Genomic DNA, 27,323 nt, shown 5'->3' with positions numbered 1-27,323 from the left:
GTGGGGGCAACCGCTGCCCTGCCCAGGATGCTGCTCAAACCCAGGTCCCTCTCACACATCCTGAATAGCTCAGCGTGGTTTGATCACGCCAGACTAGATGAGGTTTGCTTTACCCACAGTTCAGCCCCACACCGTAGTCATAGCACCCTTTGCAAATAGTCCTCGATAATAAAGCACAGCTGGTCTCACTGCAGCCAAAGCCCTCCGCAGCAGTTTTTACCTTGCGGACATATTTTAGAACAAGTGCCCTTAGCGTGTTCATAAAGCAAACACTACCCTGACGCTGTGGGCATCTCCTCAAACACGTGCCTCTGTTTAAACTCCAGGTTTGGACACAGTTTGGAGGACCCACAGTCCCATCTGCCCCAAGAAGCACGAGGCAGAACACCAGAGATGTTATAGCCTGTCTTCTCCACTACATCTTCCCTTTTGACATGAGTTTCTGCATCAAATACATTTCAGTACCTGTTCTGGTAGCGTCATAGCTCAGCACAAGCCCACCTTTTCCACAACAACCTGGCTTTTCCTGCAGACAGCTGCAGAAAGGACTCACAGAGCAAAGAGACATCGATTAACGACACAGAACAAGTTTTCTCGTGCAAATACTGTTGGTATTTATTGCAGCTTGCTCAGTTGCACAAGGAGGAGCTTGAAGAGAGCAGAGCTGCAGCATCTGTGGCAGGAACACTGGGCAGGCGGGTGTGACCCAGACCTTCCTGCCCTTCCAGTGCTCAAAACAGGTCAAGAACCTGCTTGGTGTGGTGAAAGCCTTGGTCTTGCACACCTACCCCACGGCTGCAGCCGACTGAGATCCCGAGATTAGCACATCCTCAGGTCTAAGTGGAGCTGTTTCTCTGCAGAATGCCTTCAGCTGCAAAATTCACCTGTAAGAGATCAAACTGAGCCAGAGCTTTGCTACCTTCAGGACGTTATGCTCAGTCTGTTCTTCCATCAGGTGTTCAACCATAGGGAACAAGCTGCAGAGCAGCTCTGATCACGCACAGCAAGAAATAAATCACCTTAGCTGGATGCCCCCAGAGCCAGCAGCTTCAGCATGGGAACCCAGTGTGGTTTTTCTTCTTTCAAGAAATCAATAAACTGCTAACCTGTCAAGCCTACCCAGCTACTACGGGACGGATGCTTTACACATGCAAAACAACTGTGGGAGTACCTCAAAACTCAGGCAGCTGGTGGATACTGCGGGGTGCAGGTTCTCAGTCCTGGCCTTTCCCAGGACAGGCAGCACTTGTGGATTCCCAATAAGCTATGAGACACTTCTTTATGAACCTGCCTGTTCAAAATCCCCACGTTTTATACACACTGCTAAAATAAACTCCGTGTTTACCTTCATGAATAATTCCCCCTGCTCTCCATACTTTCTCTGCTTAGTAGCCAGCCAGCTGCAAACAGGACAAGTATCTTGAAAACCAGGAAAGGGGCAGCACATCTAACCCTGCCCTGCCATCAGCCGAACGCTTATCAGGCTAGGACAATTTCCATTACAAATTCAGAGCAGACACCGTTAAGAGGCACAGCGCCCTTGCGTGTTTTCCCTATTAACTCTGCTGCTCTCCAGAGGAGGCCTGAGGCACAGCCCAGATGTATCACTATAAATATATGTTTTTTAAAATGAGAGTTAGGGGAAAAAGCTGTGGTTGGTAAAGAAAGAGGGAGGGACAACAAGGGAAAGAAACTCTGTACCCATTGCTGCTGCCAGCCCCAATGCGCTGCAGTGGGTACCAGGCAAGGTCTGCATGTGCCCTCTGAGGAGCACAGACCACCCAGCAAGCACTTATTTTATTAGTATCATATATAGATTAAAACCCTTATCCCCTGAAGAGCACTCCCCAGCCCTTCTTTTTATACCACAGCCAAACCTGCTCAGTGCAAGGAAAGCCAGCCCTTTCCCAAGGCAGCCCATGTAGTGCTGCTGCGGAAGTGAGATTTGATTAACATAACCCTGCTTAAGATTTATGAATCTCTCCCTCCACCCTGTCCCATGATGCGTTAGACATTGATTCATTTTACCTTTAACTCCAAGGTGCCGATCAACCTAGAAAGTGAAGGCGTTATTTATTATGTGTATTAAAAATTAGACCTCTCCAATGTTAGAGGACAGGTTTAAAAATATGCAGGTTTCTTCCACCTTAGAAAACCTATTTTTACCAGTCTGAATCTCACAACATCCTGGCGTGGCTCTAACACTTGTTAGAGAAGCTCCTCTGGCCAGAGATGGATCATAACACAGTGATTCAGTTCCTATGATCTTTTGAGTCTTCAACGAAAATTGCAGTGATTCATTCCCATATCAAAGAGCTGAAGAACATACAGGTAAAATATGAGTTTCCAATATGTGTTGGAGACACTGTGCCTGTGCTCCTCACCGCCCTTGCAAGTGCTCCCACCACCTCTCCGGTTAGATTTGCCATTTTACTGGGACACAGAAACTGCAGCTGCTGTAGAGAGCAGCTGAGCCTGGCAGCACCCATTGCTGCATACCTGCCCTGGCCACAGACTGCTGGAAAAAACATGGGCAGCCTGCAGCGCTGGGAGGGACGAGGGCTGAGGGGTTTGGGGCTGCACAGCCACCCTTACTCATCACAGCAGGAATCTGCTACCCGAATCGCATGGGCAAATCCAAAAACTCCTGCCTGCCCTCAGGCTTCCCATGGGACACTAGACTGGGCTGTAGCAGCTGCAGTAGTTTTGTGACTTGCACATACAAGAGCAGACAACATCTGTAATCATTCTGTGATAAAATATAAGTGTCTGGTCACATAAATAATAAATTCTTAACATACAGTGACACACTTAGTGTTTCACATGTGACATGCACTTCACTTCAAGGCTCATTTCCAAACCATTTTCAGGTGCAGCTCAACAAGATATTCTTGACAGGCCACCTCTGTCCACTCTCTGCTACCTCCATCCAGGGATTAAGGTTGAAAAATCAAACACTGGGACACCTCCAGAGTGACAGCCAACCACCACAGCTGAATAAACATGAAGCTTTGGAAGAAGGCACTACCACCATGACTTCAGAAGCTGTTTCTATTTCTGGATAAACTGAAGTTCTATAACTTCTATAACACTTGGTGACCTACCTGGCAATTCAGAAAGATGAGTTTTTCTTGAATCTGTGGCATTTTTAAATCCTTTTTAGTCTACCGTCACCTAGTATAGATAGATGCCAACTACAACAACAACAACAAAAAAACAAACCACAAAGCTTTAAGCTCCCTTTTTTTTTTTTTTAAATTACTGGCAGATTGCCTACATGGCAACTGTTTAATTAATTGTTCTGTCATATTTACAACATCTGATTTTTCTTTGTGATTCACTCTTTAAGGCTGGCAGTATACTGTGCCATTTTCTTTAATAAGGCTAGGTAAACTTCAATTTGCTGCATATAGTATGCACTGAAAACACCCACAAATACTGCTGTGCTCGCTCTGACTTCTTTAACCAACTGAAGGTGGAGTGTGAGTACATGCTTTTGACAAAAGAACAACCTTCAGAAAAAAAAAAACACAAAAACAAATAACCCCAACCCAAAAAGTCAACCTCCTCCTGCCTGCTTCATTCATGGATGTCACAATACAGGTCTGACGTTTTAACTGTTACCAGAATGATGGATGGTGACACCTCTGAATGAATAACACAGCAGGAGGTAGTCAATCAGAGGAGCAAAGACTTGGGGCTGTGCTAAAATATCTCGAGAAGCAGCAGGAATAGGAAAGGAAGTATGCGAAGAAACAGATGTGGTATTTTAACGAGGTTTTAGGAATCATCACCTAAAACACTGCTTATGCATCAATGATGCTTGAGTGTTCATGACAGCCACCGCCATGATGTGGTTGGTGTCGAGTTCCCAAAATGGAAGTTATTAATCCCATTGGAAGGTCACAGTGGGAAATTTCACCTTCCAGTGGTAATATTGTAAAATGCTAGCTATTTAATGGCACTCAGTTCTTTTTAAAAGAACAAAATTGTTCCCTCTGTGTCCATTTTTGGGGCTGGGGGTGGGGGTTTGACTTTCTTTGCTCAGCAATGGCTTCCTCTTATTTCAGGCATACTGCTCACCAGCCTGCTTCAAAGATGGCATGTTCCCTGGATGAACCTCAGCCCCATAACACTGAGAATCAGGATGGCTTATAAACAGATGATAATGAGAAGAGAAAAAACGCTTTTCCTTCCATGCTACCGTCCGATTCATTTTGTCAAAGCCCAGTCCAGCAGCATCTGTTCACAGAGCAGGCAGAAGAGATTCCACAAGTGACGATCCCAGAATCACAAGCAGGAAGAACAAGAATTGTGCGCTCCAGCCTCTATGGTCAAAGGCCTCATGGTGGTCAGGGTGCTGCCCCTCCACTGGCAGACGTTACTTAAAAGTGGCATTAAACGCCCTGCCAATGATAAGTCTGCGCACTTCACTGGTGCCCGCCCCTATCTCATAGAGCTTGGCATCACGCAGGAAACGCCCCATGGGATAGTCATTGATGTAACCGTTCCCACCTGCAACCAAAAAGAAGTTAAAAGTAATTTCTTCTCTCTGATTTCAGGGGCTGAGGGTGGGATGGGAGAGACCACTGCTCCTGCACTGCGCTTGGCTCTCTCCAGCAATAGCTCAAAGAAACGAACACTGCCAGCGACGTACCCAGACACTGAATCCCATCCAGAGCCACCTGGGTAGCACACTCTGCTGAATACAGGATCACTCCAGCACAGTCCTAAAGGAGAGTCACAATGATGACAGTCAGGAAAGGTGTCACCTGCCCATCTCCAATCTCTGTGTTGCTCTGACCTTTCCATTACTCTACAGACATCTGCTAACAAGCCTGAACTACCTGATCACAAAGGCACAGGATTCATTCCCCAGCACATAGGAAGCTGCAGCAGTCTTTCTGTCACTACAGAACACTTGTGTCAGGTCTGTAAAGGCCACATGAAGATGGAAAAAGAAAAAAAGTAAAAAAAAAAGGTGCAGCAGGGGAGCCAGTCTCTCACAAATGCACATCACACCCACAGGAAAGCAATGTGATTTGATTTGGGATGCAGGGCTCTGTGCTTCAACTGTTAAACACTCAGTCCCCTCCTTTGATAGAGGTGTGGTGACAGTGCCAGTTGTGGAGATGACAACACCTCCAAATGACTGCTACAGCCCCTTACAATAGCCAGGATATTGTTTTTGGGCTTCTAATAAACACCTACTGATGCTGTTAAATCTGTTGCCTTGTAGAACAAGGCTTTCTTTTTCTTTGGGGGAAAAAACCCAAGCACTTAAGGCTGTCATTTTAACCGCCAGTACACAACCTACACCCTGCTCGCAATCTGGGACCAAAGGGAAAGGAATTCCCCCAGCAGACACCACCCAGGTAGAAGCAAGCTCACCTTTGCATTGAAATGGCCCTGGTCACAGGCCTTTGCCACGTTGTAGACATACTGCCGACACGCCATCAGCCGTGTGTACATATCAGCCATTTTGCCCTGCATGAGCTGCATGTCACAGAAAACGAGAGACATTAACATGAGCAAGGGGAAGATTATTTTCTGCATGAGCACTGGGGATCACCCATCCCCAAGCTACCTCAGAGAGACTAGACAAATGAGAAGACGTGGATTCAGCAGACATATATGAGGAAGCTGGAGATTCTGTCAATTCACAGACTCCCAGATGTCAGTCGCAGTCCCTCACCCACTAACACTGGCCGCAGGTAGACAGGCTCAGAGACCCTTTCACCTTCTCACCGCATCATTACATCATGCAGCCCCAGCACAAACTCCAGGCAACTTTCTCCATGCAAAGCCCTCCCACAGCAGAGCTCTTTGTCTTCTCATTTTTAAAGAGAAGCAAGACAACAAAAATTACCAATTGCTTTTCTGCCTCACCTGGAAGTGGCCAATTTTCTGTCCAAATGCTTCTCTTACATGTAGGTATGGAATTGCGTGGTCAAGAACAGCTTGCATGAGCCTTAGAAAAGCACAGATATGCAGGAAAACAGAACTATTAATAATAATTAAACCTTGGAAGTGCAATCTAAGGCAAAAAGGTTCTTGTACCTAAAATGATATGCTGCTGTCTTCCTATAGCTCCACTCAAACAATGCTAGGAATAAAATCCAAAGGTCTCATTTTATTCCCTAGTGCTCTACACATTGCTCATTTGGGACATCTTGTGGTAAGGTCTTACCTTCTTAATTCAGGGGACTGAGAAAAAAACATTAAATAGCTTTCTTACAACTGTAGCCAGGACAGTTTGTGCTGCTTTTCATCTCCAGAGACTACCAACTCAAGAAGTACTAGCCAATACCATAAAAAAAAAGCACAGACACAAAAAAGAAGGGTGAAAAACTCTCCTTCTGCTTTGTGGAAGATAGTCTTTCCACATGAGGATTAGTACAGAGAGACCACTTGGGAGGACAAAAGGACTATAGGGTAAAAATAATTACCAGGGAGCTTAAAGGCTGAATAAATGAAGAACAAACCCTTTATCCAGCCCAGTGGTCCTCCTATGTGACAGTCTGGATAATGTTTTAGATTTTAAGGAATCAGTAACGCAAATAAGCTGGTTATTCCCAGAGTAATACACGCTGTAGGGATACCCAAGCAAGCAATTGGGGACCAAGGCAGATCTACCATCTCTGGAAATGTTTACATCAAGACTAATAATTTCAAAAGCATGCTCTGGAGGGTCTGTGGCCTGTGCTACACTGGAAGGCAGAGATTTGCAAACTTTCTTTCTGGCATTGCTTCTTCTATCCCTTGCCCCTCTGCTCCACATAGATGTTTTCAAAGTGAAAAAAACTGCATGAGGAGAGTGGAGAGGTGAAGAGAGCTAAAGGAAAAGGTAGAGCACGTGCAGAGCAAGCCATGGCTGCCTGGGAGTGCAGAGCTGAGTCCCCTCCATCAGGAGTCCCTTAGAGCGGCGAGCAGCTACAACACAGCTAGAGCACCCAGCAGCTACAGGATCTTCCTGCTCCGGCTTCCTTCCCACAACTCCAACCCAGCTGCCTCCTCCCAGCCGCCTTTCCTCTTCTCTCAGAAGCTGCCCCAGTATCTCAGTTCCCCATCCAAGTTGCTACCTACTGAGAGCTGCAACCCCAGTTGGAGACCCAGTGGGGTAGGTGATCGTGAAGGATACTTCTGGCGTTACAAAAGATGACAAACCCTTACCCCAGTGGCCCACCAGACAGCACGAGTCTCTCCAGGTCCAATCCACTCATCAGAACGTAGACTCCTTTGCTCAGTGTCCCCAAGATGTTTTCAGCTGCAATTGGCAAAGGAAAGCGATTTACTTATGTGCAAAACTAAGATAAGCTATTGTCTGAGGGCTTGTGTTTGCTGGGGAGAAAAATTCAAACTTTCAGTCCCCTTCACCTTTCTTTTTGGCTTGAGACCCAAACATTCAGGATGAGCTAGACAGGTGCTGAGTTTTGATACATATACTTCCTACCACTGAAATGTCTTTCTAATCCAACCAAAGCCCAAAAGACAAAGGCAGTAAAGGCAGTAAAGTGTGTCTACAATCACTGCTATTCTCTTGCCTGTTTTCTAAAGAGTAAGGTGCTCTCCAGAGATCTTCCAGCTCAGCATTTGTACCAACAAGAACAGCAGACTTAATAGCCTGGGAGGACAAATTGGGAGTCCCCTTCACCATCCCATTAGTTTGTGCCTAACCCAAACTGACAGTGTTACCATCTGATGTCTGCTGAGTGTGTATTTGAAATGAATGCACATCCAGGTCTGATATGCTTGGGTCACCTCTCTGAGCATTCCCAATACAGGAACCAAAGCTTACACAGGCAAGCAGTCAAAGCTCACCACTTACCACATGTTGGAGTGATATATATTAGTCTTCTGAGATTGGAGAATACAAATAACCATTATCCCCCTTTCTGTGAGGGGGGCTGAACAGAACATTGCAGTTATAAATAAACACTTTAAAAAGACAAGTAGTATTTCTGTGAAAATGGAACAGGAAAATAACCACATTAGATAATGGGCTGAGAAAAAAACCTCAAGAAACTCTTTCACTTTGGGACAATCTAAAGCACGCGCTGATGTTAACAAGCATAAAAAGAGAAGCAGGATCAAAAAGCTCATCTCGGCAAGGCTGTACTCGTACAATCAGGAGAGAGCTTAAAGACTGACAATTGTGCTTTGGAGATGGAGAGATTATCCACCGATCACACCACATAGGAGAACATTTGCTTCAGACTTTGATCACAGAATCACAGAATGTTTTGGGTTGGAAGGGACCTTAAAGATCCTCTAGTTCCACCCCAGCTGCCATGGGCAGGGACACCTTCCACTAGACCAGGTTGCTCAAAGCCCCATCCAACCTACCCTTCAACGCTTCCAGGGATGGGGCAGCCACAACTTCTCTGGGCAACCTGTTCCAGGGCCTCACCACCCTCAGAGTGAAGAGCTTCTTCCTTACACCTAATCTAAATCTACCCTCTTCCAGTTCAAAGCCATTACCCCTTGTCCTATCACTACACGACCTTGTAAAAAGTCCCTCTCCAGCTTTCTTATAGGCCCCCTTTAGTTACTGGAAGGCTGCTGCTATAAGGAGCCTTCTCTTCTCCAGGCTAAATAACCCTAACTATCTCAACCCATCCTCATAGGAGAGGTGCTCCAGCCCTCTGACCACCTTCGTGGCCCTCCTCTGGACTCGCTCCAACAGGTAGATGTCCTTCTTACGTGGAGGCCACCCGAGCTGGACGCAGTACTCCAGGTGGGATCACAAGAGATGCAGAGGTGTGATATGCAAAGTGAAAGTGATACGGGACTTGGATAAATGCAGATAGTCTCCTGAAATAAACAATCTGTTTTTCAGGGGCACAAGCTCATGGACTGCATTGTCTCCTGCTTATTGAAAAGCACATTGATGTAACGTATGAAAAAAATGCAGCCTCTGCAGGGCCATCATCATGATATTGGAGCTAGAAAGAGGAAGAAGCATGAAGCTTGGCTTTCAGAGAAAAAGTTCAAAAGCCCCACAGACAAGAAAGAAAAATACTAATAGCAAACATTACTTTGAAGAACAGAACACAAACGCCAGCATCGGTAATAATAAAGTGACAAAGCTGTTCATGAGTAATGACATCTTGCAGCTAAAAAAAGGACTGAATAGCCTGAACACTTTCCTGTACGTCCCAGGAAGAGGGATGGCTAGGTATGTGGTGAGCTGGACTGCACAAGGGAGGCAGACCTGCTGGCTGCATATCACAGGAAAAAAAAGAAAAAAAAATTTGGGCTCTGAACCAACTTTTACCAATGCAACATGACCAAATGAATCCATGGACAACAGTTAGTATGAGAAAAACACCAGCCACTCAGTGGAGCATGGCTGACAGTGAAACGTATGTATTTTAAAGTGGATGGAGTTGCAGTGCTAGAGGACATCTTGACCTGAGAGAAAGATCCTGCAGACATATGAAACAGCATCAAACTGGTTCAGCTTCCAAGGCAGAAGATCAGAAGCAGCATTAATGGCCAGAGTGCAAAGCATGTTAACTTTCAACACTGCAATGATGTTCTTCTCTGAGTGATGAGAAAATGGAAATCCTGTTACCATGAGAACATGCTGTTCTGTACGGATGATTACCCAGGAGATGATCTGAAGACTAGGGCACTGGCCTTTCTGATTTCAGAGTGGAGGGATCCAATAAAGTTAGAAATGTCAGATTTCAGCTGAAACTCTTCCACTTACTGCAAAGCAGCTTTTGGTTGTGTATGGGGAGCAGGAGAGTTACTTGCTCTGCTGATATGCAATTAGCATTTTCATGAGTCCAGATAAGGCATCTCCTCCGCTTGCTGTATAGAGGCTGTAATTTTTCTATCAACAAAAATAGCCAACAGAGTAACAAAAATGGCCATTACTGTGGCCCCTGCTTTACTACCTAATGGGGGAAAGAAAAAAGGGCCTATCCATTCTCAGGCCCTGACCCCAAAAGAACTCAGAAATGTTACAGGCAAACCAAAAGTCTGTTGGATAGTCTCCAGTGATTTTGAAGAAAAAAAAACCCAACCAAACAACTTCAAGGCAAATAAGCTCTCCAATATACAAGACGGGAAGCTCTAATGGAAACAAACAAGTTTCTGTGGAAGCCTCATGTAGGCTTTGCAGAAGCAGTCGTTAAGAGTTCGGTCCATGAGAGTGAAACAGGAGTGACCTAACAAGGGATGTGCTCATTCACTGCAATCCAGCAGACTGCACTTTTCCAGTTTCACCAGCTCTCTTGTGAGGCTGCCAAAGAGCAGATAACCATCTGCAAAGCCCTCTAGGTCACAGTCTGAACACGCATGTAATTAGTGATCCAATTTATCTGATCAAGAAGACAGGAAATCAACACATGCATACTGCCATGATTTCAACCCAACTCACCAGGGATCTTGCAGTCTTCAAAGATCAATTCACAGGTATTAGACCCTCTCATTCCCAGCTTATCGAGCTTCTGGGCTGTGCTGAAACCTGGCATTCCCTGCAAAGTCAAGACAGTCAAAATACATTTCAAATCTCAATTCTGACAGTCTAAATAAAATCACTACATGTCTGTGAAATTTCCCTGACCACATGAACGTGCATAGGGTACCAGAAGGGAGTCCAAATAAACTGCCTGCTCTGGGAACAAGAATGGTGTAAGTGCAAGTGCGGAAGAAGCAAATGAGCAGAGAAACATGCACACGTCGGGGGTATGTATGAACTGAGTGCATCTATTTTCTAATGGACGTAAATATTAAATAAATAAATTATTTGGACAGCTGCCAGCACTGACTCTTCTTGAATAAGGGTTGCAAGCTTTGCCAGTAACTGAACTGTTCTAATCATTACATCAGGTTAAGTCCATCAGAAGGTTTACTGATCTCTGAGGTTTTGTATTTCCAGTACCATTTACTTTATTACAGCTTCCTTGTGGTGACAGAGATGTGTATAGCATAGCCTCAAATAATTAAAAGGGAAGAAAAAACCCCAATAGATTCCTGTTTTCCAAGGGCTCCCTGTTGAACAGCCCGTTTCTTCTCCCTTTGGGCTGCTGTGCTTTGCATGCGTGTTTGGGTCATTTCAGGATTCCAAAGGGGCAGTGAAAGAAACTGGGAGAAAGAGATGAATGGAGCTATTTTTAATGTTTTGACTTAAAAAAAAAAACAAACCACAAACACATGAAGTTAGATAATAGGATAGTAGGACATATTTATAAGGCCTCCAATATCTCTGACAATTTTTGGCAAGCCCTTTTATATTACAATATTGTCCGTTCTCTCCACATTTCTAGCCCTAAAAACTGGTTACATGCTTGGATACCAAAATCCAGGAGTGCCCAGCTGACAGTGCAGTATGCCATGTCACTGGGGCGGAGGACTCATCTCATGGGTTTATAAAATTCAGGCACAAAGTAGTTTGTCTTTGAGCAAGGGGCTGACAGATGTAAAAAGAAAATTAGCTGGCTTCTAAATGAGTCAGTTAGGGTGAAGGAGTTAGCTTTAAAAACCACACTACAATAAGCTTGTAAGAATTATTAAACCTACCCTCTCCACAATGAACGCAGTTATACCATGGGAGGCTGGAACAGCATTAACATCAGTTTTGGCATAAACAATGAGAACATCTGCATCTGGCCCATTGGTGATCCAAAATTTGTTCCCATTCAAAACAAAGTAGTCTCCTAGAAGCAAAGAGCTGCAATCTGTTAGCTCACAACAGAGCAACACCTATATCCTCACTCTAATTACTTCAAAACAGGCTTCCAAGGATGCTCTTTAAGACCCCCACAAACGGCAGGCACAAATCCTTCCCAAGTTCAAGAAGACTCATTTCCTTAGTTTCTAGAGTCCAAAGACAGTTTAACAAATGCCTGACAAACTAAGGCACTTACCACTGGTTCCATCATACCACCAACCTCCACCACCACAATCAGAAGTCCACTTTTAGACCTTCAACCACCCACCTTGTGTCTTCACTACCTGGCTTTTTCACACCTTGAGTCTCCTGGGAGGCAGCACAAGCCTGCAAATATGAACTGGTATACCCAAGACTAAGCACCATATCTCAGTGGTGTTGGGAAGGTTAGTCTAAATTTACAGGAGACATTATTTATGCTGGCTATCTATCCAGGCAGCACGTGACAGGCTTTACCTTTCTTATCTGCTTTCAGCTTCATGGACACAACATCAGATCCAGCATTGGGTTCGCTCATTGCTAAGGCTCCAATGTGTTCCCCACTGATTAGCTGGAAGAAAAGACAAATATAAGAAAGGAAGGAAGAATAGTAGCATTGTTTCTGTTCCCTCTATAGCTTGCCTTCCAATTTTTTTTTCTGCACTGAATCTCCACAGTAGCTGTTCTATGCAAGAACTGCAGTCGAGAGCCGTTGCTCCTGGTAGAGTCCTAGCAGGGAGCTCCCTTGTGCTGCTGTGCTGAGGGAACAGAACCAAATCACAGTGGGGCGAGAAGGATGACTCAACTCATGCCTGAGCTAGATGAGTACAGCCCTGCTTATAAAACACCTTTTCCAGGAAGGTGCCAAAGAACCATGCAGGCAGCCATATGCCTTTCACAAGCTCCTTGTTCTGCACTTTATGACTGTCCTTTTACATAAACAAGAGTTGTTCAACACAAAAGGCCAATGAGGGGGATGAAAAGAGATTGCAAAGTTCTTAGCAATGTTCTCATAGCCCAGTCCCCCCACACTCGCACTACAATAAGCATATGGACACCCTCCTTCTGTGCCTGCTCATACCAGGCTCTGGCATAGCTGTTGCTTCCTCTTCACTGTTCCTTTCATCCTGCCCTTTTCTCCTTGCCTTTTTTTTTTTGCTCCATGTGTACTTTTATCCATCTTCTCCTCCTTTTGATCTATTTTTTTTTTTTAAAAAGAGACTCAATGCTTAAGACACATGTTCAACCAATTCAATCCATCAGTGCATTTCTACAGAAGTCTTATGATATGCTCAAAACTAGTTAAGTACCATTAAGTACTCTGTCATGAACCAAGACAAGTAAGAACTAGAGTGATAGCACATCTCATTGGAAAGCAGTTACTGAGCACATTAAAATTCACCTGAGCAGCACAGAGGACAATTCAGGGTTACATATCAGCATGCTGCACAATGCTTTCAGGAAGTGACACTGAACTTTGCGTGTCGTTTAAATCAAGTTTCTTGCACTGATAATTTTGCTGAAAATTTCAGTAGCTGGGATTCAATGTACTAGTTAAGTTTTTCCATGCATTTAAATACTGAAATCTGTTTAACGTGCTTTTGAGTCACAAACATCAATGCCCCAAATGATGAAGTTTCAGATGTAGTTAATTAGCATAGGCAAACCAAAAATTTGGGCAGTGAGAAATGGAGAATATAAAATAGGAAAACAGTGACTTTCCTTCAGAAATCTCAAAACGATTTGGGAATTTGGAAGAATATCATCCAGTGTCACCTCAAAGCCTCATTTAGTAACACAGCTCCAGAAAGCTGGACTATGTTGCCTACAGGCACGGACCTCGGCACAGGCCAAGGTCAATACGGATTAACAGACAAAAAATTAACAAGCTAGAGAAGGGCAAGTTTGGCAAGTACAACATTTCCTAAGGTTGGGTGACTGAAATCGGCTAGTGCTTAAGATGCTACACATCATGAAAGACACTCATCCTTGCATGCAGCCAAAACCCAAATGTTTTCCAGTTCCCCCCCAATTCCAGCCACATACCTTGGGCAAGTACTTATTTTTCTGGGCCTCATTGCCGTTACGCACCAGCTGGTTGATACAAAGATTTGAGTGGGCACCGTAACTAAGCCCAACAGCTGCTGATGCACGAGAAATTTCCTCCATCACCAGCACGTGGTCCAGATACCCCAAAGCAGATCCACCATATTCCACTGAAAAGAGAAGAGAAACTTCATGTTAACCACCATGGAGTATATCACACATGCACAAGATCCCAGTGGCGGGCTCAGCTTTGTTTGAGATCTAAGACACTTACAAGAGAGCTTCTGTTTTTGACTGATACTGTCCCTGAGCTGGGCACCTCTGGCTTTCCCCATCCTCTCTAAATTTCAGTTTTCTTATCTTAAAGGCGCAGTGATATTACTTCTTCAGCATAATCAATAATTTACTTGTACAGCATAGTTTTATACATATAACATGCATAAGGATACATCTAAAACGTGCTACCGACACTTGCACAATAGTGAGTCCTTCTCATCAACCACCCTTAAGTGCAACCTTAATATTACCATGATGATTAAATCACAAAGTGGCAACCTGTATTTGGTGAGAGGACAAAGGAACACAGGTAAAGTTTTTAAAGTCCACGGTTGTCCTAACAAGGACGCCTAAACAAGTAAGGAATCTTCAAACTACTCAAAAAGTGGGGCACTAGGAACTTCTCTAAGCCCACAAATGTGCAGGAGACCAGCATTTTGATGGGTGGCCGACTCAGAATGAGAATGATCCATAAATATAACTGCTGTAATTCACCAGTAGCAAGAATGGGGATTTCAAGAGAGGATGAAGTGAGACAGAGCAGCATGACCATCGTAGCTGGCAAACTAGCAAGGCATGCTGAGCTGAGTCTAAAATCAGTGGTAAAGATAAAAAGGCACACAGTAGAACAGGGAGAGAGAGAAGGCAGGAAAAAAAGAGAAGGCTGAGAAATGCATAATGGCCTTGAGCAGCTGACAGCCTACATAAATATATACATATATACCTACACACACATTTATATACACACAAATACAGTCACATCCCAATGTAAAAGCTTTGTTCTGCAGGCAAGAAGCAAGCGATTGTACTGCTAAGATTAGAACTAAAACAGAAGGATGTAAACACTGAAAAGTAGTCAGGGAGGTAATCCAGGAGCACTTACTCGTCATCAACATGAATGCTGTAAGCAAGCAGCAACAATGGTAAGAACAAATATGTTTGTAGGCTCAAAGTGGCCAAAGAGCTGAACGCACAGCCTGGGCTCAAAGAGGGCTACTGCCCCCAACTCATCAAATTAACACAATAGCCACTGGCATTATATGCAGTCTTATCCCCTACGTCACGCGTTCTGACTCCAGTCTTTATCTGCAGGGCTCTTTACCCTCTGAAATCACTTCTCTCTACTACAAATAAGAGTTTGGGGGTTTACTATCAATATCCTAAAAGACGGGTTTAACAATTTCTCCTATATGCCAAAACAAGAGTTTTCTATTCATTCCTATGGAACGGATGGGTTTGGTGCTATTGCCTCAAGAACGGAAAGGTAACTGCCTGCTATAAGCAGTACTGGCCCATGATCGCTTTGTACTCCAAAAGGTACAAGAAAATAACCCTGCCAAACAACTTCTCATATAATACAAAACCATAGTGTGATTTAGAATGACACCACCCTTTCAAAATTACTCTTTATGTACGACATGCCTGTATTATTGTTCCATGGTAGCTACATATTTGCATTTTTTAACTTAGCTTTTTATAAAATAAATGGAAAACTACATCAAACCAACATAGCTTTCTTAGTTCTAAAAAGAAAACAAAAAGCACTGTTATTTAAAATACTCCCTTAAAAGACTTGATCCACTGGTGCCCAAATATACCATTTAATTGAGCATACACCCTCATAAGATTTCACATTATCTTCACATCCTAAATCCCAGTCTCCACCTCCTTCAACAAAACCAATGCCAATAAAGAAACTGCACATAGCTATACAATCAAAAATAAGGCAAAAAATTCTGGGCATAGGAGGGTTTTAGAGGTAAATCTTTGAGGAAATCAAAAAGGACAGGACTCACGAGGGGACGGCTTATTTATAGTGTGGGAAACTGCTGTAAGCCTCAGGCACAACATCAAAGAAGAAAGAAGGTAAGAGTGAGAAAAAACAGGAGCAGCAGTAAATTGGGAAGAGTAAAGAGAAAGAAAGCAGAAATACAGACTCTTTCAAGCAGACTCAGTGCCACTGAAAGAAATGCAGAGGCATTATTTCAACACATTGCTATTCAGCTTGCTTCTGCAGAAGCCTTTGCACACACACATCTAGAAACACAGACTTTACGATGGGGAAATAAAGGCCCCATTGGCTGCTTTTCTCCACTAAGGGCTTCTCCTCATTACACTGTGTTAGTGCATTCAGCATGACCATAGCAGCCTCGGTAATCTATAACATTAATCAAAACACTTTTCAACTAACCTGGACAAGGCTGAATAAGATTTACCCTGATTTTTTCTGACTGGTTGGATGTGGTCAGCTCTCCATTAGCTATCACAGCTTTTCACAACATTGTTTTATACCCTCTAACTTCTCCTATTAGAGATGGATGTTTGTTCTAGGATACTTTTATCTATAGCTCTCGTTCTTCAAAACTTGCAGCAAATGCTTCATATTGGAGAAGCGCAAACATGTTCAAGTTGCCTATGTTATATGTGGAGAAACCGTTTCTGAACAGTACTTTTAAATTGTAAAAGGCATTTTGTAATCATCCAGAAGTCTAACGAGGAAAAAAGGATTCTGATTCAACGAAGAATAAAAAAGTTGCCAAAGAGAGTTTTTAAAAAACATGAAGATAGGAGCTTCTGGACAAAATGGATGTCACATCACAGATAAGGCTGTTATGAACTGGACAGGGTGAGTTTAAGTAGGCTCTCTTTTGTTTGAAGAATCACCCACCAGAAGGTAAAACATGGGAACAGACTTACCAGGAGCTGTGATCCCCAGAACTCCCAGTTCCCCAAGTTTCTTCCAAAACTCCTGCAAATACAGAACAAGCAATCAGTCCAGACTCACTGTCAGGGCATCAGCATAAGAAGTTTTCCCAGGTAGCTCACCAGACACATCAGTTTACCTTATTCTTGTGATATCTCAGAGATAAATACAGCAACACCTATGCCTCCTGCAGCAGCAGCTCCATCCTTTGGACTAAGGACCCAGACAGACTTGACAATGCTAGTTACACTACACATGGGAGTAGTCTGTTGAATTCAGTGAAAATTCGCAACCTAAGTTTAGTTCTGGAAGGACAGGTCCTAATATTTAACTCATTCCCTGATTTAAGGAGAACTTCATTGAATTAAAACCTCCCATTAGGGAGTGTAGGTTTCAAAACCTACACTTTTACGCTTTCATATACCATCTCTTGCTAAAGATTATTTAGGATGTGATGACTTGAATTTATGCTTGTCTTTTACTCCACACATCCTTGTCACTGTGCTTTGGCAGTACTGCGTAAGCCTATCAGCCTGTGGCTGCCTCAAAGAGTGGTTAGCATAAGCGATCCATGACTGAAACCCTGGAAATACTTAGAAGAGTTGCTATTAGTTGGCAGTTTAACTCCTCAAGTAGAACAGAAGCTGCTAAGTAAAGCCAAAAAGGCCTCCTTAGGAGAGGTTAAAAAAATGGGAATGTTACAGCTGGGGCAGACAGAGGTACTGCTCGCCTTGCAGGTGGTACGAGAAAAGTTATAAAAGGTGACCACAACAGAGAATTTGAGAACACTTTGGACTTGTGAAGCTAAAGGAGCCAAATCCACAAGGGCCGCTCAAGTACATAACCTGTAGGTTTTCAAGACTGCCAGGACACTAGACACACATGGGGACTAGAGAGCATTACTGAGTTTTGCTTAGTTGGACATATATGCTACAAAGTTCATCTGCTAGAAGACAAGGCCTCCTTGACCGCTGACTCCTCCATTTGCCTATTACCCAGATTTATCACTCTGGCAATACCACCACTCAAGTGACAGCTACAAGATCTGAGGCACAGAGCTGCCGGCTGACTTGAGACATACGCATCAGCTGTGTCTGGCACACAGCATCCAAGAATAAGAGGGAAGCCATGACATAATACAGTAGCAAACGATGCCACCAACGAGGACCACATGTATGCTGGAGGGGCCATCTCTTTGCTGCTGCTTCAGACTTGCAGCTTCTCCTCCGCAACATGATGGACATGCAGGTGAACGCTTGTCACACAGCCTCAGTGTCCAGCAATAAGAGAGTTATCAGTGAATAGTCTCCACAGACTTCAAAAAGTATTATTCAATAGCTCTGGATGACATCTGGCGCGCCAGACTAAATTTATATACTTAACTTCAAAGCTGCACATATATCCCTGAAAATGTCAGCATCAGAGCTCTGGGAAATCCTAGCAGATGTTCTGAGCTTTTTAAGTCTTGTGGAGCTTATGAAAACCAATAGTTAGATCTCTCATTTTCATCAATCAAACCATCCCGTTGCACAGAATTTGTTGTTTTTATTAGGAAGGCAAGTTTCAGCTCAACAGTCAAACCACCCTATATTTCAGCATTTGCACACAATGTTTTCACAACAAATTTGAAAGGAAACTCAGATGTCCAAGAAAGGGTCCTAGCTAGGAGAATACAAAACACTATAAGAATCTAAATGAGACCATTATCAATCCCTCTTTTTTTTTTTTTTTTTAATTGCATGCTGGCTGGGTTCTGCCCCAGGTTGTTGAAGTTTTGTTAACAAAAGACAAAACAGGAAATCAAAAAATTGTTTTCTCTATGGCTTTCAAGTCTGAAAAGTTAATGCATATGTTCCTGTGGTGTGGACTGGGATTCTTTGTCTGCATTAATGTACAGATCAAAGTACAGACAGGCTTTCAATATCATCTATTTTAAATGCACACATGAAATACTTGCCCGCATGCCTTTGAATTCATTTTCCTGGTCAATCTGTTGGGCCTTCGGAGCCAAATGCTCTTGACAGAACTTTGTCATGGTCTGTCTAAGCTGGGAAAAGAGATGAGAAGAAACACATACGTTACATCTCATCAATATATTGTCATCTTCTTCCCTAGGATACTGCTAACATCGCCCTGACAGGTGACTCCAGGATCCCAAACCCAGAAGCACAAGACGATAAGGAAACCGATGTTTCAGGTTACTGGCTGAAAGACCGTATGGAAGGCCCTTTAGTCTTTAGAAGAGAAGATACTGATGTATTCAAGTTCATTTCAGCATTTAACCTTAACAGTCTTACTCCAACATAAGAGAATGCTACTTAACTACTTGCCTGCACTAGGGCTTCAGGGGATGTTTTTGGTCAGAAAACTCTGAAAGCTGATGAACAGAGCTTATGATGCATTATCCCCATCCAGTAGCTGTTTACTGTTTCATTTAATTATATGCAGATGCCTGTAATAAGCATGCATACTAATTAAAACATGTTAGTGTATCAAACTGGAACTACGTTAGCTAGCCTACTAGTTTCTACAGAGGGAAAATTTGATAGAGTCAGGTATGCTTGTTGATCCAAGCATTAAAAAAAAAAATCTCAAAATCTTTTTCTAAATTTTAAAAACTGAATACTTACATACACGTATTCTGCAGAAGTCTCTACACAGACTAAGAAAATATATACAGTATCTTTTGAAGTGTTTTTAATATGAAGATTTAAAAACTTTGTCTAGATATTATGGTAGAGCTTAATAATCCCATTTTTGCTTTTTGTTCTTTATTCCCACAAATTAATGATGGTGAAGGAACAGTCTTAGAGATGGAAAGCCTCTGCTGTATAACCAAAGCCCATAGAAGGGGCAGAAGTAACAAACCAAAATACGCCCACACTTCTCTGTCCTTCTCTCAACACCACACCGAAAGCACCCTCTTTTTTACAGTTAAGAAGATGTATTAGTTTCCATGGCCAACCAAACAAGCTTTCCCCCTGTTAATAGATTTTAAAACCTTATAAAAAACAACCCCAAAACACAATAGATATGTTTCCAATGTTACAAAGTTGACAACAGGGAACTTGAGCGTAAAGCTTAAAACCATAGTAATTAAAAAATCTTAAACAATTAGAGATTGAGGGATAGACTCAGACATCCTTGATACTCTAAGCCAGTTTTTAAGTTGCAGTGCTGTTACTTTACAGGTTCACTAGCACTACTGAAGATTTATTTCTGATTTTTTTCAGCTTTTCCACCAGATAGATATGAACTACAGGAATATTCTTCTCCTTTTACACCTGCTGAATGTAGAAGCACAAAGAAAAATCAAGTTAATTTGAGCTGATAAGGCTATAAACCACAAACACAAACCTGGCAAAGAATAATTCTGTAGTAAGAAAGGAGAACAAGTAAGTTTATTCTGTACATCCGTGTGCTTGCACTGTCATAGAAAGTAAGGCTATAGCTCCAGACCTGAGAAGCACCAAGGAAGAGAGTTTCGTTGGCAGCAGCCTGTCTGGACCAACCCTCTCAAGACACCACCTTTGACTCTGTGCCCTGGGGCAGCAGGGAGTAAGTGCTACGATGGCTAACGCTAGGCTGCAGTTGAACACAGTAGGAAACAGTAAAGATAAAAACTATTATCCTGAAGCTTTAGGTCCCCTACTGGGCAAGGGAACAAGCTGGAGGAGCTGCAACACCTCTATTTGAGAGGATTTGACGAGACCCAATCAATTTGTTTCTTTGGTGATGCCGTTTCTGATCAAACAGGCCCAAGCGGAACGCCGTGGACTTTCTTTTACGCGTCGTGCTGTGTTTTATCGTGAAGAAGCGCCTTCCCCCGACGAGGAAGAGGCAGAACCACCGGGGACTGCCTTTTGGCTGGGGCCCGGCCGATCGCCGCCCGCAGCGCCCGCCGGACACGTGTCCGGGGCGCGCCTTCGCCGCCGGGGTCTGCGCCACGCCCCCTCTGCGCGCCCGGGGATAGGCCAGCTCCCCACAGCGACGGCCAATCACCGCCCGCCATCCCCGACACACCCCCGCCCCTCCCGGCGGGGAGGCGCGCCGCTGGGGCCCGGGGCCGCCCTCCGCCACCCCCGCCGGCCCCAGCATGGCGGCCCGCCGCCGGCGGCGCCCGTCCGCGGGCAGCCCGGAGAGCCGGACGGGCCCCTACCTGTCGCTGCTCCTCGCTCAGCCCGTTAACCGTGTCGTCCACCGCCAAGCCCGCGCAGCCCCGCCGCAGCAGCCCCAACGTTTGGCGCCGCCGAGCTCCGCGCAATCCCGCGCCGACCACCGACCGTCCGATCACCACCGCCGCCGCCATGGTCGTTCCCGGGCCGGGACAGGCGCGCAGGCGCGGCCCGGCCCCGGGAGAGCGGCCCGGCCCACCCCGCCGCCCGCCTGCGCCGGTGGGGCCCGGAAAGCGGAGGGAGGCGGAGATGGGCAGCGGCAGCAGCAGCAGCGCTGCCTCGGGGAGGTAACAGCGTCCTGTGCGTCCTTCCAGTACGTTTAATGCGTTAAAAACACTAATAGTTACAACAGGCTGACTGATCGAGGCGGATGAGCCGTTCAGCAGCAAGGCATGCGGTAAGGAAAAGGTCCAGGCAAGGCCCCGGCTGATGAGGGAAGAGCAACGAGTGCTAGCACAGGCAGCCAGGCCGGCTTTCCCTTTCCCACCCCCCCAGCAGGTGCTGTCCCACCAGATAGCAGCGACCTGCTCCTTGCTTTAATGTTAACAAATAGGTTTGTGAAGTAGAGAGCACTCAACTAGGAGCAAAACGTCAAAAAAAAAAAGAAGACAGTACAGTCCATTCTTGTGCCTCACATAGCCAGGAGCAGCTCCAACTCATCGAGCGTTGCTGAACATTCCTTAATTTCTGCTTGAAAGGAGGAATGCTTCTCCAGGGACCGGTGTCTCTCTTCTGCTGCTGATTTCCACTTAGCCATCGCTGTCTGTGTAGAGAAGTCAGGGCACACAACATTTTACTGACACTAAAGTACAGAATAGCAAAGCCAAGTTCTAAAGCAGCTCCAACTAAAGCATTTGAACTCTTCAGCAGGGTCTTGCCTGCTAAACTTAAGATCAGTCTACCTTCACTGGGATAGCTTGTACCTCTGTTCCTTGAGGAAAATGGCAATTTACCTGTGACCAAAGTTTAGGAAGTCTGATATAATAGCAGTTTCATTGACTAGCTCTTAAACTTCTTGCCAAGAATTGTAGAACTGTAATTTAATGACTATTTTGGTCAGTATATAGACAATATTATTGACGCTGCTTGTGCTTGCATACTTCTTGGTTCCCAGAGAGACTACCCCCGAGGTCACCGGTCTGCAACAGTTCCCAAGTTAGATCAAATCTTCTGAATTCCAGTGTAACACCCAGACTGAGGGATCAGCATTCTGGCAGTGGTGCTTACAACCACCTGCAACACAGTCTTGAAAACTATCACCTGCAAGGAGCTGGTCTAAGCAGAGACAGCTCCATTTCCAGTACTGACATCCATCTTTACTTTGGAATTGATTCAGTCTAACTTGAAAGCTATCAGTCATTAATATCACTTTCACCTTCTACCTTGTTTCAAGTTCAATTGTGTACAATTCAGCTTGAAATGACAGAGATGAAAATTAACATTGCCCTGCCATAAACTTTGCTTTAAGCCCTCTATTTAGAAGGGGAGCAACACATACAGTTTCCTTAATGCACATATAACAAAACATGAGTAATACTGCAGACTTTTGCTGTCTAGTTCCTTTGGAGAATTGAGCAGCACTGGGAGGAGCAAAATAACCTTCAGATTCTCACTCAGCAGCAAGCATTCATTACCTGGTTGAGCCAAAGTCACACTCTTACCTGAAGCACCTCCTTTTCTTTTGCAGCTGTTTGGTTAAATAGCCTCAATTCTTCTATGAGCTTCTCAGTTAACAGCTGAAGAGCCAAAAGGAAAACAGTTTAATATAATGCAAATAAATGCAAGTCTCAGCAGCTGTCTCCACAACATCAGTAGAAAAGGGCAGTAGCACACAAACCTCTCAAAGCCCATTTAACTCCTATTGCCATTTCAAAATTTTCTTACCATTGTCTGCTTCTGGCATTCTTGTGTCTTTTCTTCCTCCTCCAAAATGTTGCTGCCTGTAACTAATTTATGAGGTGCATTAGTGAACCTCTAATATACAGATAGCTTTGCTTGTAAGAACTAACAGCTTTTCAAAGTAAATTGCTACAGCAAGAAAGACTAAATTATTTTCTAAGTTTATCTGGGACAGGACATACTACAGGAACAGGCTTTTTCTCTTAAGCTAGAAAAAACCCATCCCCTGGAGTTACAGCAGTATTTCCTTCACAAGGAAGCAGAGTCCAAATCTCTTATGAACAGTCACAATGGGGCGGGAAGAGTTCTGAAGAATGAGTACCAGGATGGTATGTGAAATGCATAGTCCTTACCAGGATCAATGCTTCTGCTTTCTAAAATCACCATGCAAGTCTCCTGAAATTTCTTGAGCTTCTCAACTTCTTGTACCAGGCCTTCATTCTCCTCCTTTAACTCCTTTATAATGCCCTGTCATTAACACAGGTTGCAAGTGAATCAAGTTTCCAAGGAGATTTTCTCCTCATTAGTCAGTAATACTGAGTGTGATGCTAATGACTTAACAAGTGCTCTGCTAGGACCAAGAATCAGATCTTGCCCTTCTGTCTCTACTACCATAGCAAATTAGTCTGTTGCAGACCCTTACTCCTGCTTCTTGACAGGATTAATACGTTTATCGCATCTGCATGTCATAGCCATTACCAGAAAAATTTGACCCTAGAGATAAATTCTTTCTAGGCAATCCTAGCATATCTTTTCTTGTGCTCCCTCTCATATATATATAAATAATTCAAACATTTGATGCATTGAAGAGTGTAGAAACATTGGGAAGAAAAGGGCATCTTTGAATCTTTAAGCCACAGCACTTTTCCCTACACAGCTCAGATATTACCAGGCAATCGGATAAGCTGATCAACCTCACAAGTTGAATGCAATTCTCCAAGAGAATCAATAAGTATGTGGATTAGGGTGATCCAGCTGATAGTGTCAGAAGCTTTTTGAACATTTCATAGGAGGTCTCAAAGGCTCTTAAAGAAATCAAGCTGCGAGATAAGAGCAATGATCATCTCACAGATTAGTAACTAGTGGAGAAATAGGAAATAAAGTGAGCTTTTACAACTGAAGGTTACCAGTAGGGCCTCTTGCACATGACAGAAATTGTGCCAAGTGTGTCGTAGAGTGATCTGTAAGAGGCTGTGAATAAAAGTGCCTATTCTGAATCTGAACTTGATTCAAGAAAGTCAAATCTGCTTGAAACAGAATCCACTGAACAGTTCTAGCTTTCTTCAGCCTTTCCTCCAGTTCCTTAATCATCTTAGTGACCCTTTGCTGTAGTCTCTCCAGTATGTCCATGTCTCTCTTCTACCAGGAGCCCAGAACTCGACCAATACTCCAGGTTTGGCCTCACCAGTGCTGAGCAGATGGGAAAAAACTTGCAGAAGAATACAAAGACACTAAAAGATTAGGCAACAATATAATACAAGAGCACATGAAGAAACAAGCTTATATAAACTGAGCTTTGCATTAAATACTCAGAAGAAAATGAGGTCAGGATCCCTCAAACTTAGTGCACAGCAGTGACCAAAATCCAAGTAGAATGTTCTTCGTTACTGAAATGAGACCATACACATTCCTGAACCTACATCTTCAGTACTGTATGCACTTTCACACCAGACTACGTGATGGGTTAACAAAGCTAGGAGAGACTGGGCAAAAGGAATAAGGAAATCGAGTAGCTTATCTACCATACGTTAGGAGCTACAGAAGAAAAAGAATTAATAGACCTCAAACCATCAATGGCAAGTGATTACTTATAGTTTCTCTTGATGTAGGTAGGAAGCATCTGGCAATATCAAGGCTGTTTTAATAAAATTTCATGCAAGTGTATAGCTATGAACTTGAAATATTCTCCCACAATGAGTTTAAAATGGAATTAGAGCTCTGATGACTATTTAACAGTAATCTGGATGCATTATCCATCCAAATACATCTGCAGCTCTGCTGATTAACAGGTTCTAGCAGATATCACAGGTATCAGAGGAGAAAAACCCAGCCCACCCAAACTCTACTGACTTCCGATGGAGACAGGAAAACGAGCAAGACAATCCTTTGATCTGACCCAGTAAGGATCAGAATATAGGAACTACTCAATGATTTATTCATTTCCCCCCCACCCCTTTCCTTACCTGTGCTCCTGTTAGTCTGGAATATAGCTGTTGTTTGGCTGTTTCTAACAGCTGATTCTTGGTCTTCAGCTCTGATTCTAGTTTGTATCTGTTGAGAGGTCTGTAGAGTCAAACATCAAAGATTTAGGGGCAAAAATATCAGTATTATACACCTTCTCTTTTACTTCCACAAACATGCCCCTTTTTGAAGCATTTGCTCTTGTTTCTGACCAAGAGCTTTAATCGGCAAACTTGGCAAGAAAGTTGTACAGGGGTGAGAGCTCATCATAACCCTCCAAGAGGTAACATCACTGCATGAGGGCAACTAACAGAAATTTCAGGAAACATACCCTCTTGTAGCTGTCTTCTTTGAAAGCGGTTCCACTTTCTTGGCAGATTTAGGCAACCTTAAAAGATGGGTAAAATACAGTTACCGGAAGACCACTGAATTCTTGCAGATTACCAAGTCTGTTGGTCCGATAAATTTTTCAAAATGCTAAGCCATCTTTAGGATATTTGCCAAGTAGTAAATCCATCAATATTTTACTTTCATTTACCCTTGGTTTGTAGCTTTGAAGACACCATCTGCAGGAATGTTTGAGCTAAAGTTAAAATTGGGATCTTTGTTGAACTCTAGATCTGCTGTTTTGCTGATGCACTGTTTCTTTGAAGGAAAAGCCATTTGCATTTCTGCAAGAAAAAGACAACAATGAAAACACTACAGTCTACAAGAGACCACCATAATATGCAGAACTACTGGATTTCTTACATCTTCAATTTGAGCTAAATCACAATTATATGTGGCTAGAATGGAGACTTGAAGGCAGTGACAACTAAGGGCAGTCTTCAAGTTTAACCCAGGATTAAGGGTCCAGAACAAGCCACAGATAGCTCAGATGGTAGACAGTGTTAAAACACAGTTACTAGGCTAGCACTAATGAGACAAAGTTTGAAAATGATAATAGAGACATGATAATAAGGGAGGTCCCAACATCAAGCAGACAGCATGCCACAGGGCTCCAAGAAAAGTTGTTCAGCACTGGAAGCAAAACAAACGCAGCCCACTTGAAGCTCTCACCTAAGAGAGCTTCATATTTCAATTCGCTATGAGTAGATACACTTCTAAAATAACACTATAGAGAACTAGGTTTATATGTAGAGCTTATTTGGCCTTAAGCCACAGCTGTGTGAGTATATAAAGCTTTGTGCACATAGTGGGTTTAAGAAGCTCCCCCCACCCAAGGTATTTTTCAGGTGACATACCCATAAGCACTACAGTAACATGGCAGTTTCCCCCGATGCAGACTAGCTCCCAAGTTTTTAACATTAAGCCTGGCTGCCTCACGTTCCTAAAACGCTATAAGCAGTATCAAAAGCCTTATAGAAGCAAGAGCCCCCGAAGGAAAGTATCTGTAACCTGCGTGGGCCGCTGCGTGCAGTGAGCGGGAGACGCGCTCTCCTGAGGCCCAGCACTGCCCGGGCGGGCTGAGCCGTGAGGCAAACAGCAGCCGCCCGCCCTCCTCAGAGGGCGGAAAAAGAGAGTTAACCGAAGCCGTAGAGACAAAGCAGTCGAATAAAGCCGGTAATTAGACTCCGCGGCGGCCACCTCAGACCAAGGCAGCATCGGACCTCCCTAACAGACACCGCTCCCCCCGCCCCCGCACCCCAGCCCTCCGCCACCTCGGCCCTCCACCGGCGGAGCAGGACAGAGCAGAGCCCTCCTTCCCTCCCGGAGAGGACACGCACCTGCGGGCAGCCCGGCGCGGTGAAGCCCGCTGTAGACGGGGATGCGGGAGGACTCCCCCTCCATGGTGGCCCCGCTCCCCGCCTCAGCCGCCGTTTGAATCGAACCCGCCGCCAAACGGTCGGGCGGCCCGCGCGCATGCGCAGGAGCGCCTCTCCCTCTGCGCGCCGGCCCCGCCCCGCGGGCGGTTGCGCGCGCTCCTTCCCTCAGAGAAGGAGGCGCAGCCATGGCGGGTTCACCGGGCGGGTTTGACGGCGTTTCACGTCGCAGCTGTTTTCAGGGGAGGCGGCCGCCGGCGGGGAGGGTGTTCCCCCCCCTCCCGCGGCCTCGCCCTGTGATTCGGGCACTCGAGGTCCGGAGGCCTCAAAGGCCTCTGCGGCCTTCGCGGAGCCCTCCTCAGCTGTGCCCTCAGGGCACCGGTGCTTCATTTGAGGCGGTTAAAAGCGTCCTCCCACCCCGTGAGGGGAAAGGAGGCACCTGTGTAAAATGTTTCCAGACTTTATGGGATGTTTTCACAGTGTTTTCCAATGCAGTTTTCAAAATGGGTGAGAAGTCCCTCCAAATAGCAATGGAAGCAGCTCCCGTGTGGAGAGGGTTTCAGTCAAGTGTTGGCTCGCAACCTGAGGGCAGCTCTGGTTGCGAAAAAACCCACCTG

At 44.5% G+C, this 27,323-nt stretch overlaps 2 protein-coding genes across 3 annotated transcripts; both read right to left on the bottom strand.

The window, feature by feature from the left end:
* Positions 1-2,744: 2,744 nt before the first annotated feature.
* IVD (isovaleryl-CoA dehydrogenase) lies at positions 2,745-21,014 on the bottom strand. Of its 2 annotated transcripts, none has more exons than XM_049821040.1 (12): positions 20,848-21,014; positions 18,646-18,735; positions 16,682-16,733; positions 13,709-13,878; positions 12,140-12,233; positions 11,533-11,669; positions 10,391-10,487; positions 7,174-7,267; positions 5,890-5,971; positions 5,392-5,496; positions 4,658-4,730; positions 2,745-4,515 (listed from the first exon to the last, which is right to left on the bottom strand). In XM_049821040.1, exons 1-12 carry the CDS (start codon positions 20,995-20,997, stop codon positions 4,382-4,384), a joined length of 1,278 nt encoding a protein of 425 aa, XP_049676997.1. In that variant the 5' UTR covers positions 20,998-21,014; the 3' UTR covers positions 2,745-4,381. The 2 variants fall into 2 exon arrangements, with proteins under 2 accessions (XP_049676997.1, XP_049676998.1); XM_049821041.1 differs by lacking the exon at positions 20,848-21,014 and adding an exon at positions 19,019-19,140.
* Positions 21,015-21,136: 122 nt separating this feature from the next.
* Positions 21,137-26,789, bottom strand: KNSTRN (kinetochore localized astrin (SPAG5) binding protein). Its single transcript, XM_049821044.1, has 8 exons — positions 26,671-26,789; positions 25,482-25,614; positions 25,275-25,331; positions 24,946-25,045; positions 23,116-23,230; positions 22,748-22,809; positions 22,525-22,599; positions 21,137-21,626 (listed from the first exon to the last, which is right to left on the bottom strand). The coding sequence occupies exons 1-8, from the start codon at positions 26,732-26,734 to the stop codon at positions 21,495-21,497; spliced, it is 738 nt and encodes a 245-aa protein (XP_049677001.1). The 5' UTR covers positions 26,735-26,789; the 3' UTR covers positions 21,137-21,494.
* Between the last annotated feature and the right edge of the window lie 534 nt (positions 26,790-27,323).

Source organism: Accipiter gentilis, chromosome 17 (genome assembly GCF_929443795.1).
Source record: "Accipiter gentilis chromosome 17, bAccGen1.1, whole genome shotgun sequence".
Classification (NCBI taxonomy): Eukaryota; Metazoa; Chordata; class Aves; order Accipitriformes; family Accipitridae; genus Astur; species Astur gentilis.
Note: the sequence above shows the minus strand (reverse complement) of the source record. Positions and strands in the feature narration are given on the sequence as shown.